The sequence below is a fragment of the Salmo salar genome, chromosome ssa20 (genome assembly GCF_905237065.1).
Source record: "Salmo salar chromosome ssa20, Ssal_v3.1, whole genome shotgun sequence".
Lineage (NCBI taxonomy): Eukaryota > Metazoa > Chordata > Actinopteri > Salmoniformes > Salmonidae > Salmo > Salmo salar.
This window is the reverse complement of record NC_059461.1, coordinates 76,777,268-76,791,146: the sequence shown is the minus strand read 5'-3', so window position 1 is coordinate 76,791,146 and position 13,879 is coordinate 76,777,268. Positions and strand designations below refer to the sequence as shown.

The following is a 13,879-nucleotide window of genomic DNA, read 5'->3' as shown; positions in this document are numbered from 1 at the left end:
CTGTTTGTTGTGTCTGTTCTGTCTGTGTATGTTGTGTCTGTGCCTGTCTGTGTCTGTTCTGTCTGTTCTGTCTGTGTATGTTGTGTCTGTTCTGTTTGTTGTGTCTGTTCTGTCTGTGTATGTTGTGTCTGTGCCTGTCTGTGTCTGTTCTGTTTGTTCTGTCTGTGTATGTTGTGTCTGTTCTGTTTGTTCTGTCTGTGTATGTTGTGTCTGTTCTGTTTGTTGTGTCTGTTCTGTCTGTGTATGTTGTGTCTGTGCCTGTCTGTGTCTGTTCTGTCTGTTCTGTCTGTGTATGTTGTGTCTGTTCTGTTTGTTGTGTCTGTTCTGTCTGTGTATGTTGTGTCTGTGCCTGTCTGTGTCTGTTCTGTCTGTTCTGTCTGTGTATGTTGTGTCTGTTCTGTTTGTTGTGTCTGTTCTGTCTGTGTATGTTGTGTCTGTTCTGTTTGTTGTGTCTGTTCTGTTTGTTCTGTCTGTGTATGTTGTGTCTGTTCTGTTTGTTCTGTCTGTGTATGTTGTGTCTGTTCTGTTTGTTCTGTCTGTGTATGTTGTGTCTGTTCTGTTTGTTGTGTCTGTTCTGTCTGTGTATGTTGTGTCTGTGCCTGTCTGTGTCTGTTCTGTCTGTTCTGTCTGTGTATGTTGTGTCTGTTCTGTTTGTTGTGTCTGTTCTGTCTGTGTATGTTGTGTCTGTTCTGTTTGTTGTGTCTGTTCTGTTTGTTGTGTCTGTGTATGTTGTGTCTGTTCTGTTTGTTGTGTCTGTTCTGTTTGTTCTGTCTGTGTCTGTTCTGAACCGTTATCTTAGACTCTGTAGTGGTTATGTGTAGTCAATGTATATTTATATTGTTAGACCTCTTATCTATTTTGTGCAGGAAGATGTTATAATGATGAGCTACTGATCGTATTGTAGCCTATACTACACATGTACAGATGCCCAAACATACCTGGTTCCAGCACAGCAGGCCCTGTCATGGCCACACCGAATGGCCGATATTAAAGATACTATCTACCTGTAGATTTCACCAAATTAAATCAGTGCGCCCGCCTAAAACTGAAATATTTTCCCTCATAACAAATGTCAGGCAGACTTTCCTACCTCGCTTATCAACGCGGTATGATAAAATTCAAAATGACTACATTTGATCGATAATTACATTTTTCGAGATTTGAGAAAACAGTACAACTACAGTGGTAGGATGAGCATTCATTTCCTATGTTTACTACCCACTGAACCAGAGGAAAGGAAGTAAAACAGAGTGAACGAGGATGATTCATTTCAGAACTAAATACACACACAGTCTGACTCCACCCCCCCCCCCACACACACACACACACACAAATACACCTAACACTCTCCCAACCAACACAAAACAGTTCCAGTCAGATCACTCTCACATCTCTCTTTCGCAAATTCCTTTTATCGCTCTCCCCAACACACACACACACACACACACACAAACGCGGTCATGGTTCCTTAAACCGTCTCATTCCCCTGACGAGGGTGAGACGTTGGTTCATTGCTCTCAGTAATTAGTGTAACTGCTTAATGATGAGTTCAGGTAAAATGAGAACACAGACATAGAAGTAGTCTGTCTCTGGCAGGAGAGCTGAGTTACATTAGAATATTAACCTGCTAGAATAAAGATAATGCTCTTGACCCACTCTACATCTCTACTGTCCTTTCTCCTCTCCTCTGCTCTCCTCTGCTCTCTTCTCCTTTCCCCTTCTTTTCTTTTCACTCCTCCTCTGACAGTTTCAACACATCCATGACCAACGGAGGGATTTTCATGCAGAATCTTAAGGGAATGTGACCAAATAACACAAATGGAATCCTCCCTTACAACGAGATTGACTCTGTACCGGTACCCCCCTGTATATAGTCTCACTATTGTTATTTTACTGCTGCTCTTTAATTACTTGTTACTTTTATTTCTTATTCTTATCCATATTTTTTTTTAACAGCATTGTTGATTAGGGGCTTGTAAGTAAGCATTTCACTGTAAGGTCTACACCTGTTGTATTCAGTGCATGTGACTAATACAATTTGATTTGATTCAAGATAACCAAACCATATTTGATATAACAGTAATGGTATCAGTCTCTTACCATGACAGTGAGAATGTGCTGTGCTCTAGCCTCGTGGTCCAGTCTCTCTGTAGTATACATCGTGCCAGTGTTGGGGTCAATACGGAACAGACGCAGGCTGGAGGGGTCGATGGCGCTGTGGAGGGAGTAGGTGAGACGGTGGCGCTCGTCACGGTCCGACGCTAACACCTGGACCACCTCCGTCTCCGGGGGTGTGTCCTCAGAGATGGTGATGTCATAGGTGGGCTGGGAGAAGACAGGTGCGTTGTCGTTGTTGTCCAACACTGTGATGTGGACCTGAAAAGGAGAGGGAGAGAGGGGGGTTGTGGGTAGGGTTAGGCCAATATGTCGTAGTACTACAACACACAAGCGTTTTGTCTTCAGTCTTCAGTGGGAGTGAAGGGTAGGCCATAACATATACAGTACCATACGTTTGGACACACCTACTCTTTATATTTACTATTTTCTACATTGTAGAATAATAGTGAAGACATCAAAACTATAAAATAACACATATGGAATCATGTAACAAACAAACAAACAAACAAAGTGATAAACAAATCAAAATATATTTAATGTTTGAGATTCTTCAAAGAAGCCACCCTTTGCCTTGATGATAGCTTTTCACACTTTTGGCATTCTCTAAACAAACTTCATGAGGTAGTCACCTGAAATGCATTTCAATTAACAGGAGGGCCTTGTTAAAAGTTCATTTGTGGAATTTCTTTCCTTCTTAATGCGTTTATGCCAATCAATTGTGTTGTGACAAGGTAGGGGTGGTATACAGCCCTATTTGTTAAAAGGCCAAGTCCATATTATGGCAAGAACAGCTCAAATAAGCAAAGAGAAACAACAGTCCATCATTACTTTAAGACATGAAGGTCAGTCAATACGGAAAATGTCAAGAACTTTAAACGTTTCTTCAAGTGCAGTCACAAAAACCATCAAGCGCAATGATGAAACTGGCTCTCATGAGGACCGCCACAGGAAAGGAAGACCCAGAGTTACTTACCTCTGCTGCAGAGGATAAGTTCATTAGTTACCAGCCTCAGAAATTGCAGCCTAAATAAATGATGTAATATATATATATATATATATATATATATAAAACTAGGCAAGACAGTTGGGAACAAATTCTTATTTACAATGACAGCCTAGGAACAGTTTGTTAACTGCCTTATTCAGGGGCAGAAGGACAAATTTTTACCTCTTCAACTTGGGGATTCGATCTAGCAACCTTTCGGTTACTGGCCCAACACTCTAACCACTAGGATACCTGCCGCCCCTTCTCTGCTTCACACAGTTCTAGTAACAGACACATCTCAACATCACCTGTTCAGAGGAGACTGCATGAATCAGGCTTTCATGGTCAAATTGCTGCAAAGAAACCACTACTAAAGGATACCAATAATAAGAAGAGACTTGCTTTGGCCAAGAAACATGAGCAATGGACATTAGACCGGTGGTAATCTGTCCTTTGGTCTGATGCGTACAAATTTGAGATTTCTGGTTCCGTGTCTTTGTGAGACGCAGAGTAGGTGAATGGATGATCTCCACTTGTGTGGTTCACACCGTGAAGCATGGAGGAGGAGGTGTGGGGGTGCTTTGCTGGTGACTGTCAGTGATTTATTTAGAATTCAAGGCACATTTAACCAGCATGGCTACCACAGCATTCTGTAGTGCTACGCCATCCCATGTGTCACGTCCTGACCAGCAGAGGGAGTAAGTGTATAAGTTTTGGTCAGGGCGTGGCAGAGGGAGTTATGTTCTGTATGTGTGTCTATGTTCAGTTTAGGTTGGGTTGTTCTATGTAGAGTTAATTGGGGTGGACTCCCAATTGAAGGCAGGTGTGTTGTGTTGCCTTTGATTGGGAGTCCTGTATTAGTAGGGTGTGTTTGGCTGTGTGTTTGTGGGTAATTGTTTGTGAGCACTGCGTTTATTGAGCTTGTTACACTGTCTAGTCGTGAGTACTGTTTATTGTTTTGTTTTTCCTGTGGATGCTTCGATTATTTTCATTAAAAGAATGAGTATCCACATACCCGCTGCATTTTGGTCTTCCCTTCAACACCACGACGAAATCTGTGACAGAATTACCCACCAAACCAGCACCAAGCAGCGGAAGAATTCTGGCGAGGACTGGGGAACACGACTGGTAAGGGAGCCCGAGAGGCACCCCCAATAATTTTTTAGGGGGGGGCACAAGGGCTGTTTGACGGGGCAAGACTGGAGACCCAGGCCAGTGCCCCGTACCCTTTTTAGAGGTAAACAGACTGGACAGGTCTTTGGGGTAGGTGCTATGGTAAGGCCTGGTATTTTCAGGCCAGTATGCTCAGTACCAGCACCCCGCATGTGCCAGGGGAAAGTGGGCATCGAGCCAGCAGGGGTGATGCCAACTCTGCGCTTAAGACCGCCAGTGCGCCTCTACGGTCCGGTGTTTCCCGTTACACGCACTAGTCTTGAGGTACCAGCCCCACGCACAAGGCTTCTAGTGCGTCAGTCCAGCTCCCGCATCAAGAGTCGCCAGAGCTGTCCGTCAGTCAAGAGTCGCCAGAGCTGTCCGTCAGTCAAGAGTCGCCAGAGCTGCCCGTCAGTCAAGAGTCGCCAGAGCTGCCCGTCAGTCAAGAGTCGCCAGACCTGCCCGTCAGTCAAGAGTCGCCAGTCCTGCCCGTCAGTCAAGAGTCGCCAGACCTGCCCGTCAGTCAAGAGTCGCCAGACCTGCCCGTCAGTCAAGAGTCGCCAGACCTGCCCGTCAGTCAAGAGTCGCCAGAGCTGCCCGTCAGTCAAGAGTCGCCAGAGCCGCCCGCCAGTCAGGAGTCGCCAGAGCCGCCCGCCAGTCAGGAGCTGCCAGAGCCACCCACCAGTCAGGAGCTGCCAGACTGCCCGGCCCGACTGCCCGGAGATGCCAGAGTGGCCCGACTGCCCGGAGATGCCAGAGTGGCCCGACTGCCCGGAGCTGCCAGAGTGGCCCGACTGCCCGGAGCTGCCAGAGTGGCCCGACTGCCCGGAGCTGCCAGAGTGGCCCGACAGCCCGGAGCTGCCAGAGTGGCCTGACTGCCCGGAGCTGCCAGAGTGGCCCGACTGCCCGGAGCTGCCAGAGTGGCCCGACTGCCCGGAGCTGCCAGAGTGGCCCGACAGCCCGGAGCTGCCAGAGTGGCCTGACTGCCCGGAGCTGCCAGAGTGGCCCGACTGCCCGGAGCTGCCAGAGTGGCCCGACTGCCCGGAGCTGCCAGAGTGGCCCGACTGCCCGGAGCTGCCAGAGTGGCCCGACTGCCCGGAACTGCCAGAGTGGCCCGACTGCCCGGAGATGCCAGAGTGGCCCGACTGCCCGGAGCTGCCAGAGTGGCCCGACTGCCCGGAGCTGCCAGAGTGGCCCGACTGCCCGGAGCTGCCAGAGTGGCCCGACAGCCCGGAGCTGCCAGAGTGGCCTGACTGCCCGGAGCTGCCAGAGTGGCCCGACTGCCCGGAGCTGCCAGAGTGGCCCGACTGCCCGGAGCTGCCAGAGTGGCCCGACAGCCCGGAGCTGCCAGAGTGGCCCGACTGCCCGGAGCTGCCAGAGTGGCCCGACTGCCCGGAGCTGCCAGAGTGGCCCGACTGCCCGGAGCTGCCAGAGTGGCCCGACTGCCCGGAGCTGCCAGAGTGGCCCGACTGCCCGGAACTGCCAGAGTGGCCCGACTGCCCGGAGCTGCCAGAGTGGCCCGACGGCCAGGATCAGCCAGAGACACCCGCCAGCCGTTCACGGCAAAAGTCGCCCGCCAGTCAGGCGAAGTCAGAGCCGCCCGCCAGTCAGGAGCTGCCAGAGCCACCCACCAGTCAGGAGCTGCCAGACTGCCCGGCCCGACTGCCCGGAGATGCCAGAGTGGCCCGACTGCCCGGAGCTGCCAGAGTGGCCCGACTGCCCGGAGCTGCCAGAGTGGCCCGACTGCCCGGAGCTGCCAGAGTGGCCCGACTGCCCGGAGCTGCCAGAGTGGCCTGACTGCCCGGAGCTGCCAGAGTGGCCCGACTGCCCGGAGCTGCCAGAGTGGCCCGACTGCCCGGAGCTGCCAGAGTGGCCCGACTGCCCGGAGCTGCCAGAGTGGCCCGACTGCCCGGAACTGCCAGAGTGGCCCGACTGCCCGGAGCTGCCAGAGTGGCCCGACGGCCAGGATCAGCCAGAGACACCCGCCAGCCGTTCACGGCAAAAGTCGCCCGCCAGTCGGGCGAAGTCAGAGCCGCCCGCCAGTCAGGAGCTGCCAGAGCCACCCACCAGTCAGGAGCTGCCAGACTGCCCGGCCCGACTGCCCGGAGATGCCAGAGTGGCCCGACTGCCCGGAGATGCCAGAGTGGCCCAACTGCCCGGAGCTGCCAGAGTGGCCCGACTGCCCGGAGCTGCCAGAGTGGCCCGACTGCCCGGAGATGCCAGAGTGGCCCGACTGCCCGGAGATGCCAGAGTGGCCCGACTGCCCGGAGCTGCCAGAGTGGCCCGACTGCCCGGAGCTGCCAGAGTGGCCCGACTGCCTGGAGCTGCCAGAGTGGCCCGACTGCCCGGAGCTGCCAGAGTGGCCCGACTGCCCGGAGCTGCCAGAGTGGCCCGACTGCCCGGAACTGCCAGAGTGGCCCGACTGCCCGGAGCTGCCAGAGTGGCCCGACGGCCAGGATCAGCCAGAGACACCCGCCAGCCGTTCACGGCAAAAGTCGCCCGCCAGTCGGGCGAAGTCAGGTGCGCCTACTAGTCTTCCAGAGCCGCCAGGGGCGCTACCGAAGTGGGCGACGACGAGGGTGGAGCAGGGTCCACGTCCCGCACCTGAGCCGCCTCCAACATAGGTGGGTTGGGGAGGGGGGGTGTAGCACAGTGCCGTCGTTGACGGCAGCCACCCTCCCGTCCCTCCCTGTAGTTAGGGGGATTTTTGGGGGGTTTGTTTTGGGTTTTCTGTGTTTTTTCTTTTGAAGGTGCATTCGGGGTCTGCACCTTTAGGGGGGGGTAATGTCACGTCCTGACCAGCAGAGGGAGTAAGTGTATAAGTTTTGGTCAGGGCGTGGCAGAGGGAGTTATGTTCTGTATGTGTGTCTATGTTCAGTCTAGGTTGGGTTGTTCTATGTAGAGTTAATTGGGCTGGACTCCCAATTGAAGGCAGGTGTGTTGTGTTGCCTTTGATTGGGAGTCCTATATTAGTAGGGGTGTGTTTGGCTGTGTGTTTGTGGGTAATTGTTTGTGAGCACTGCGTTTATTGAGCCTGCCTCACTGTCTAGTCGTGAGTACTGTTTATTGTTTTGTTTTTCCTGTGGATGCTTCGATTATTTTCATTAAACGAATGAGTATCCACATACCCGCTGCATTTTGGTCTTCCCTTCAACACCACGACGAAATCCGTGACAGAATTACCCACCAAACCAGCACCAAGCAGCGGAAGAATTCTGGCGAGGACTGGGGAACACGACTGGTAAGGGAGCCCGAGAGGCACCCCCAATAATTTTTTAGGGGGGGGCACAAGGGCTGTTTGACGGGGCAAGACTGGAGACCCAGGCCAGTGCCCCGTACCCTTTTTAGAGGTAAACAGACTGGACAGGTCTTTGGGGTAGGTGCTATGGTAAGGCCTGGTATTTTCAGGCCAGTATGCTCAGTACCAGCACCCCGCATGTGCCAGGGGAAAGTGGGCATCGAGCCAGCAGGGGTGATGCCAACCCTGCGCTTAAGACCGCCAGTGCGCCTCTACGGTCCGGTGTTTCCCGTTACACGCACTAGTCTTGAGGTGCGTGTCTCCGGGCTGGCACGTCCAGTACCAGCCCCACGCACAAGGCTTCTAGTGCGTCAGTCCAGCTCCGCCAGTCAAGAGTCGCCAGAGCTGTCCGTCAGTCAAGAGTCGCCAGAGCTGTCCGTCAGTCAAGAGTCGCCAGAGCTGCCCGTCAGTCAAGAGTCGCCAGAGCTGCCCGTCAGTCAAGAGTCGCCAGACCTGCCCGTCAGTCAAGAGTCGCCAGTCCTGCCCGTCAGTCAAGAGTCGCCAGACCTGCCCGTCAGTCAAGAGTCGCCAGACCTGCCCGTCAGTCAAGAGTCGCCAGACCTGCCCGTCAGTCAAGAGTCGCCAGAGCTGCCCGTCAGTCAAGAGTCGCCAGAGCCGCCCGTCAGTCAAGAGTCGCCAGAGCCGCCCGCCAGTCAGGAGTCGCCAGAGCCGCCCGCCAGTCAGGAGCTGCCAGAGCCACCCACCAGTCAGGAGCTGCCAGACTGCCCGGCCCAACTGCCCAGAGATGCCAGAGTGGCCCGACTGCCCGGAGATGCCAGAGTGGCCCGACTGCCCGGAGCTGCCAGAGTGGCCCGACTGCCCGGAGCTGCCAGAGTGGCCCGACTGCCCGGAGATGCCAGAGTGGCCCGACTGCCCGGAGCTGCCAGAGTGGCCTGACTGCCCGAAGCTGCCAGAGTGGCCCGACTGCCCGGAGCTGCCAGAGTGGCCCGACTGCCCGGAGCTGCCAGAGTGGCCCGACTGCCCGGAGCTGCCAGAGTGGCCCGACTGCCCGGAACTGCCAGAGTGGCCCGACTGCCCGGAGCTGCCAGAGTGGCCCGACGGCCAGGATCAGCCAGAGACACCCGCCAGCCGTTCACGGCAAAAGTCGCCCGCCAGTCGGGCGAAGTCAGAGACGCCCGCCAGTCAGGAGCTGCCAGAGCCACCCACCAGTCAGGAGCTGCCAGACTGCCCGGCCCGACTGCCCGGAGATGCCAGAGTGGCCCGACTGCCCGGAGATGCCAGAGTGGCCCGACTGCCCGGAGCTGCCAGAGTGGCCTGACTGCCCGGAGCTGCCAGAGTGGCCCGACTGCCCGGAGCTGCCAGAGTGGCCCGACTGCCCGGAGCTGCCAGAGTGGCCCGACTGCCCGGAACTGCCAGAGTGGCCCGACTGCCCGGAGCTGCCAGAGTGGCCCGACGGCCAGGATCAGCCAGAGACACCCGCCAGCCGTTCACGGCAAAAGTCGCCCGCCAGTCGGGCGAAGTCAGAGCCGCCCGCCAGTCAGGAGCTGCCAGAGCCACCCACCAGTCAGGAGCTGCCAGACTGCCCGGCCCGACTGCCCGGAGATGCCAGAGTGGCCCGACTGCCCGGAGATGCCAGAGTGGCCCAACTGCCCGGAGCTGCCAGAGTGGCCCGACTGCCCGGAGCTGCCAGAGTGGCCCGACTGCCCGGAGATGCCAGAGTGGCCCGACTGCCCGGAGATGCCAGAGTGGCCCGACTGCCCGGAGCTGCCAGAGTGGCCCGACTGCCCGGAGCTGCCAGAGTGGCCCGACTGCCTGGAGCTGCCAGAGTGGCCCGACTGCCCGGAGCTGCCAGAGTGGCCCGACTGCCCGGAGCTGCCAGAGTGGCCCGACTGCCCGGAACTGCCAGAGTGGCCCGACTGCCCGGAGCTGCCAGAGTGGCCCGACGGCCAGGATCAGCCAGAGACACCCGCCAGCCGTTCACGGCAAAAGTCGCCCGCCAGTCGGGCGAAGTCAGGTGCGCCTACTAGTCTTCCAGAGCCGCCAGGGGCGCTACCGAAGTGGGCGACGACGAGGTGGAGCAGGGTCCACGTCCCGCACCTGAGCCGCCTCCAACATAGGTGGGTTGGGGAGGGGGGGTGTAGCACAGTGCCGTCGTTGACGGCAGCCACCCTCCCGTCCCTCCCTGTAGTTAGGGGGATTTTTGGGGGGTTTGTTTTGGGTTTTCTGTGTTTTTCTTTTGAAGGTGCATTCGGGGTCTGCACCTTTAGGGGGGTAATGTCACGTCCTGACCAGCAGAGGGAGTAAGTGTATAAGTTTTGGTCAGGGCGTGGCAGAGGGAGTTATGTTCTGTATGTGTGTCTATGTTCAGTCTAGGTTGGGTTGTTCTATGTAGAGTTAATTGGGGTGGACTCCCAATTGAAGGCAGGTGTGTTGTGTTGCCTTTGATTGGGAGTCCTATATTAGTAGGGTGTGTTTGGCTGTGTGTTTGTGGGTAATTGTTTGTGAGCACTGCGTTTATTGAGCCTGCCTCACTGTCTAGTCGTGAGTACTGTTTATTGTTTTGTTTTTCCTGTGGATGCTTCGATTATTTTCATTAAACGAATGAGTATCCACATACCCGCTGCATTTTGGTCTTCCCTTCAACACCACGACGAAATCTGTGACAGAATTACCCACCAAACCAGCACCAAGCAGCGGAAGAATTCTGGCGAGGACTGGGGAACACGACTGGTAAGGGAGCCCGAGAGGCACCCCCAATAATTTTTTAGGGGGGGGCACAAGGGCTGTTTGACGGGGCAAGACTGGAGACCCAGGCCAGTGCCCCGTACCCTTTTTAGAGGTAAACAGACTGGACAGGTCTTTGGGGTAGGTGCTATGGTAAGGCCTGGTATTTTCAGGCCAGTATGCTCAGTACCAGCACCCCGCATGTGCCAGGGGAAAGTGGGCATCGAGCCAGCAGGGGTGATGCCAACCCTGCGCTTAAGACCGCCAGTGCGCCTCTACGGTCCGGTGTTTCCCGTTACACGCACTAGTCTTGAGGTCTCTCCGGGCTGCAGTACCAGCCCCACGCACAAGGCTTCTAGTGCGTCAGTCCAGCTCCGCCAGTCAAGAGTCGCCAGAGCTGTCCGTCAGTCAAGAGTCGCCAGAGCTGTCCGTCAGTCAAGAGTCGCCAGAGCTGCCCGTCAGTCAAGAGTCGCCAGAGCTGCCCGTCAGTCAAGAGTCGCCAGACCTGCCCGTCAGTCAAGAGTCGCCAGTCCTGCCCGTCAGTCAAGAGTCGCCAGACCTGCCCGTCAGTCAAGAGTCGCCAGACCTGCCCGTCAGTCAAGAGTCGCCAGACCTGCCCGTCAGTCAAGAGTCGCCAGAGCTGCCCGTCAGTCAAGAGTCGCCAGAGCCGCCCGCCAGTCAGGAGTCGCCAGAGCCGCCCGCCAGTCAGGAGCTGCCAGAGCCACCCACCAGTCAGGAGCTGCCAGACTGCCCGGCCCGACTGCCCAGAGATGCCAGAGTGGCCCGACTGCCCGGAGATGCCAGAGTGGCCCGACTGCCCGGAGCTGCCAGAGTGGCCCGACTGCCCGGAGCTGCCAGAGTGGCCCGACTGCCCGGAGCTGCCAGAGTGGCCCGACTGCCCGGAGCTGCCAGAGTGGCCTGACTGCCCGAAGCTGCCAGAGTGGCCCGACTGCCCGGAGCTGCCAGAGTGGCCCGACTGCCCGGAGCTGCCAGAGTGGCCCGACTGCCCGGAGCTGCCAGAGTGGCCCGACTGCCCGGAACTGCCAGAGTGGCCCGACTGCCCGGAGCTGCCAGAGTGGCCCGACTGCCAGGATCAGCCAGAGACACCCGACGCCCAGCTCACGGCCAAAGTCGCCCGACTGCCCGGGCTGCCAGAGACGCCCGACAGTCAGGAGCTGCCAGAGTCGCCCGACGCCCGGAGCTGCCAGCCTCCGGAGCTGCCAGACTGCCCGGAGCTGCCAGAGCCCGACTGCCCGGAGCTGCCAGAGTGGCCCGACTGCCCGGAGCTGCCAGAGTGGCCCGACTGCCCGGAGCTGCCAGAGTGGCCCGACTGCCCGGAGATGCCAGAGTGGCCCGACTGCCCGGAGCTGCCAGAGTGGCCCGACTGCCCGGAGCTGCCAGAGTGGCCCGACTGCCCGGAGCTGCCAGAGTGGCCCGACTGCCCGGAGCTGCCAGAGTGGCCCGACTGCCCGGAACTGCCAGAGTGGCCCGACTGCCCGGAGCTGCCAGAGTGGCCCGACGGCCAGGATCAGCCAGAGACACCCGCCAGCCGTTCACGGCAAAAGTCGCCCGCCAGTCAGGCGAAGTCAGAGACGCCCGCCAGTCAGGAGCTGCCAGAGCCACCCACCAGTCAGGAGCTGCCAGACTGCCCGGCCCGACTGCCCGGAGATGCCAGAGTGGCCCGACTGCCCGGAGCTGCCAGAGTGGCCCGACTGCCCGGAGCTGCCAGAGTGCGCCCGCCCGCCAGCGAGCTGCCAGAGCCACCCCCAGTCAGCGAGCTGGATCGCTGCCAGCCCGACTGCCCGGAGATGCCAGAGTGGCCCGACTGCCCGGAGCTGCCAGAGTGGCCCGACTGCCCGGAGCTGCCAGAGTGGCCCGACTGCCCGGAGCTGCCAGAGTGGCCCGACTGCCCGGAGATGCCAGAGTGGCCCGACTGCCCGGAGCTGCCAGAGCGGCCCGACTGCTCGGAGCTGCCAGAGTGGCCCGACTGCCCGGAGCTGCCAGAGTGGCCCGACTGCCCGGAGCTGCCAGAGTGGCCCGACTGCCCGGAGCTGCCAGAGTGGCCCGACTGCCCGGAGCTGCCAGAGTGGCCCGACTGCCCGGAACTGCCAGAGTGGCCCGACTGCCCGGAGCTTCTAGAGTGGCCCGACGGCCAGGATCAGCCAGAGACACCCGCCAGCCGTTCACGGCAAAAGTCGCCCGCCAGTCGGGCGAAGTCAGGTGCGCCTACTAGTCTTCCGGAGCCGCCAGGGGCGCTACCGAAGTGGGCGACGACGAGGGTGGAGCAGGGTCCACGTCCCGCACCTGAGCCGCCTCCAACATAGGTGGGTTGGGGAGGGGGGGTGTAGCACAGTGCCGTCGTTGACGGCAGCCACCCTCCCGTCCCTCCCTGTAGTTAGGGGGATTTTTGGGGGGTTTGTTTTGGGTTTTCTGTGTTTTTCTTTTGAAGGTGCATTCGGGGTCTGCACCTTTAGGGGGGGGGTAATGTCACGTCCTGACCAGCAGAGGGAGTAAGTGTATAAGTTTTGGTCAGGGCGTGGCAGAGGGAGTTATGTTCTGTATGTGTGTCTATGTTCAGTCTAGGTTGGGTTGTTCTATGTAGAGTTAATTGGGCTGGACTCCCAATTGAAGGCAGGTGTGTTGTGTTGCCTTTGATTGGGAGTCCTATATTAGTAGGGTGTGTTTGGCTGTGTGTTTGTGGGTAATTGTTTGTGAGCACTGCGTTTATTGAGCCTGCCTCACTGTCTAGTCGTGAGTACTGTTTATTGTTTTGTTTTTCCTGTGGATGCTTCGATTATTTTCATTAAACGAATGAGTATCCACATACCCGCTGCATTTTGGTCTTCCCTTCAACACCACGACGAAATCCGTGACACCATGTGGTTTGCTCTTAATGGGACTATCATTTGGTTTTCAACAGGACAATGACCCAACACACCTCCAGGCTGTGTAAGGGTATTTGACCAAGGAGAGTGATGGAGTGCTGCATCCGATGACCTGGCCTCCACAATCACCCGACCTCAACCTAATTGAGATGGTTTGGGATGAGTTGGACCGCAGAGTGAAGGAAAAGTATTTCAAGACTGTTGGAAAAGTATTCCAGGTGAAGCTGGTTGAGAGAATGCCAAGAGTGTGCAAAGTTGTCATCAAGGAAAAGGGTGGCTTCTTTGAAGAATCTCAAATATAAAATATATTTAGATTTGTTTAACATTTTTTTGGTTACTACATGATTCCATGTGTGTTATTTCATAGTTTTGATGTCTTCACTATTATTATACAATGTAGTAAAAATAAAGAAAAACCCTTGAATGAGTAGGTGTGTCCAAACTTTTGACTGGTATTCAGTTCCGTGTCATACAGTACATATTCGCGTGTCTGTCACAACTATTATGTAATAACACGTTTTTGCAGTTCATGCATTTATATACTTGAAAAAGAAAAGGAGAGCCGAACACTCTAGGAGCTCAGATGCAATGATTTAATAACCTATTATAAGCTTGGTGGTTTTAGCCCTGAATGCTGATTGGCTGGCAGCTATGGTATATCAGACCGTATGCCACGGGTATGACAAAACATTTATTTGTACTTCTCTAATTACATTGGTAACCAGTTTATAAAAGCAATCAGGCACCTCAGGGGTT

At 56.3% G+C, this 13,879-nt stretch overlaps 1 protein-coding gene across 10 annotated transcripts in view; it reads right to left on the bottom strand.

The window, feature by feature from the left end:
• The window catches only part of LOC106581345 (protocadherin Fat 3), a 485,897-nt gene that overhangs the window by 185,656 nt on the left and 286,362 nt on the right, over positions 1-13,879 (bottom strand). For all 10 annotated transcript variants that reach the window (XM_045703948.1, XM_045703947.1, XM_045703950.1 and 7 more), the window contains one exon: positions 2,101-2,376. In XM_045703948.1, the coding sequence (XP_045559904.1) occupies positions 2,101-2,376 (276 nt within the window). The remainder of the gene's footprint in view (positions 1-2,100; positions 2,377-13,879) is intronic.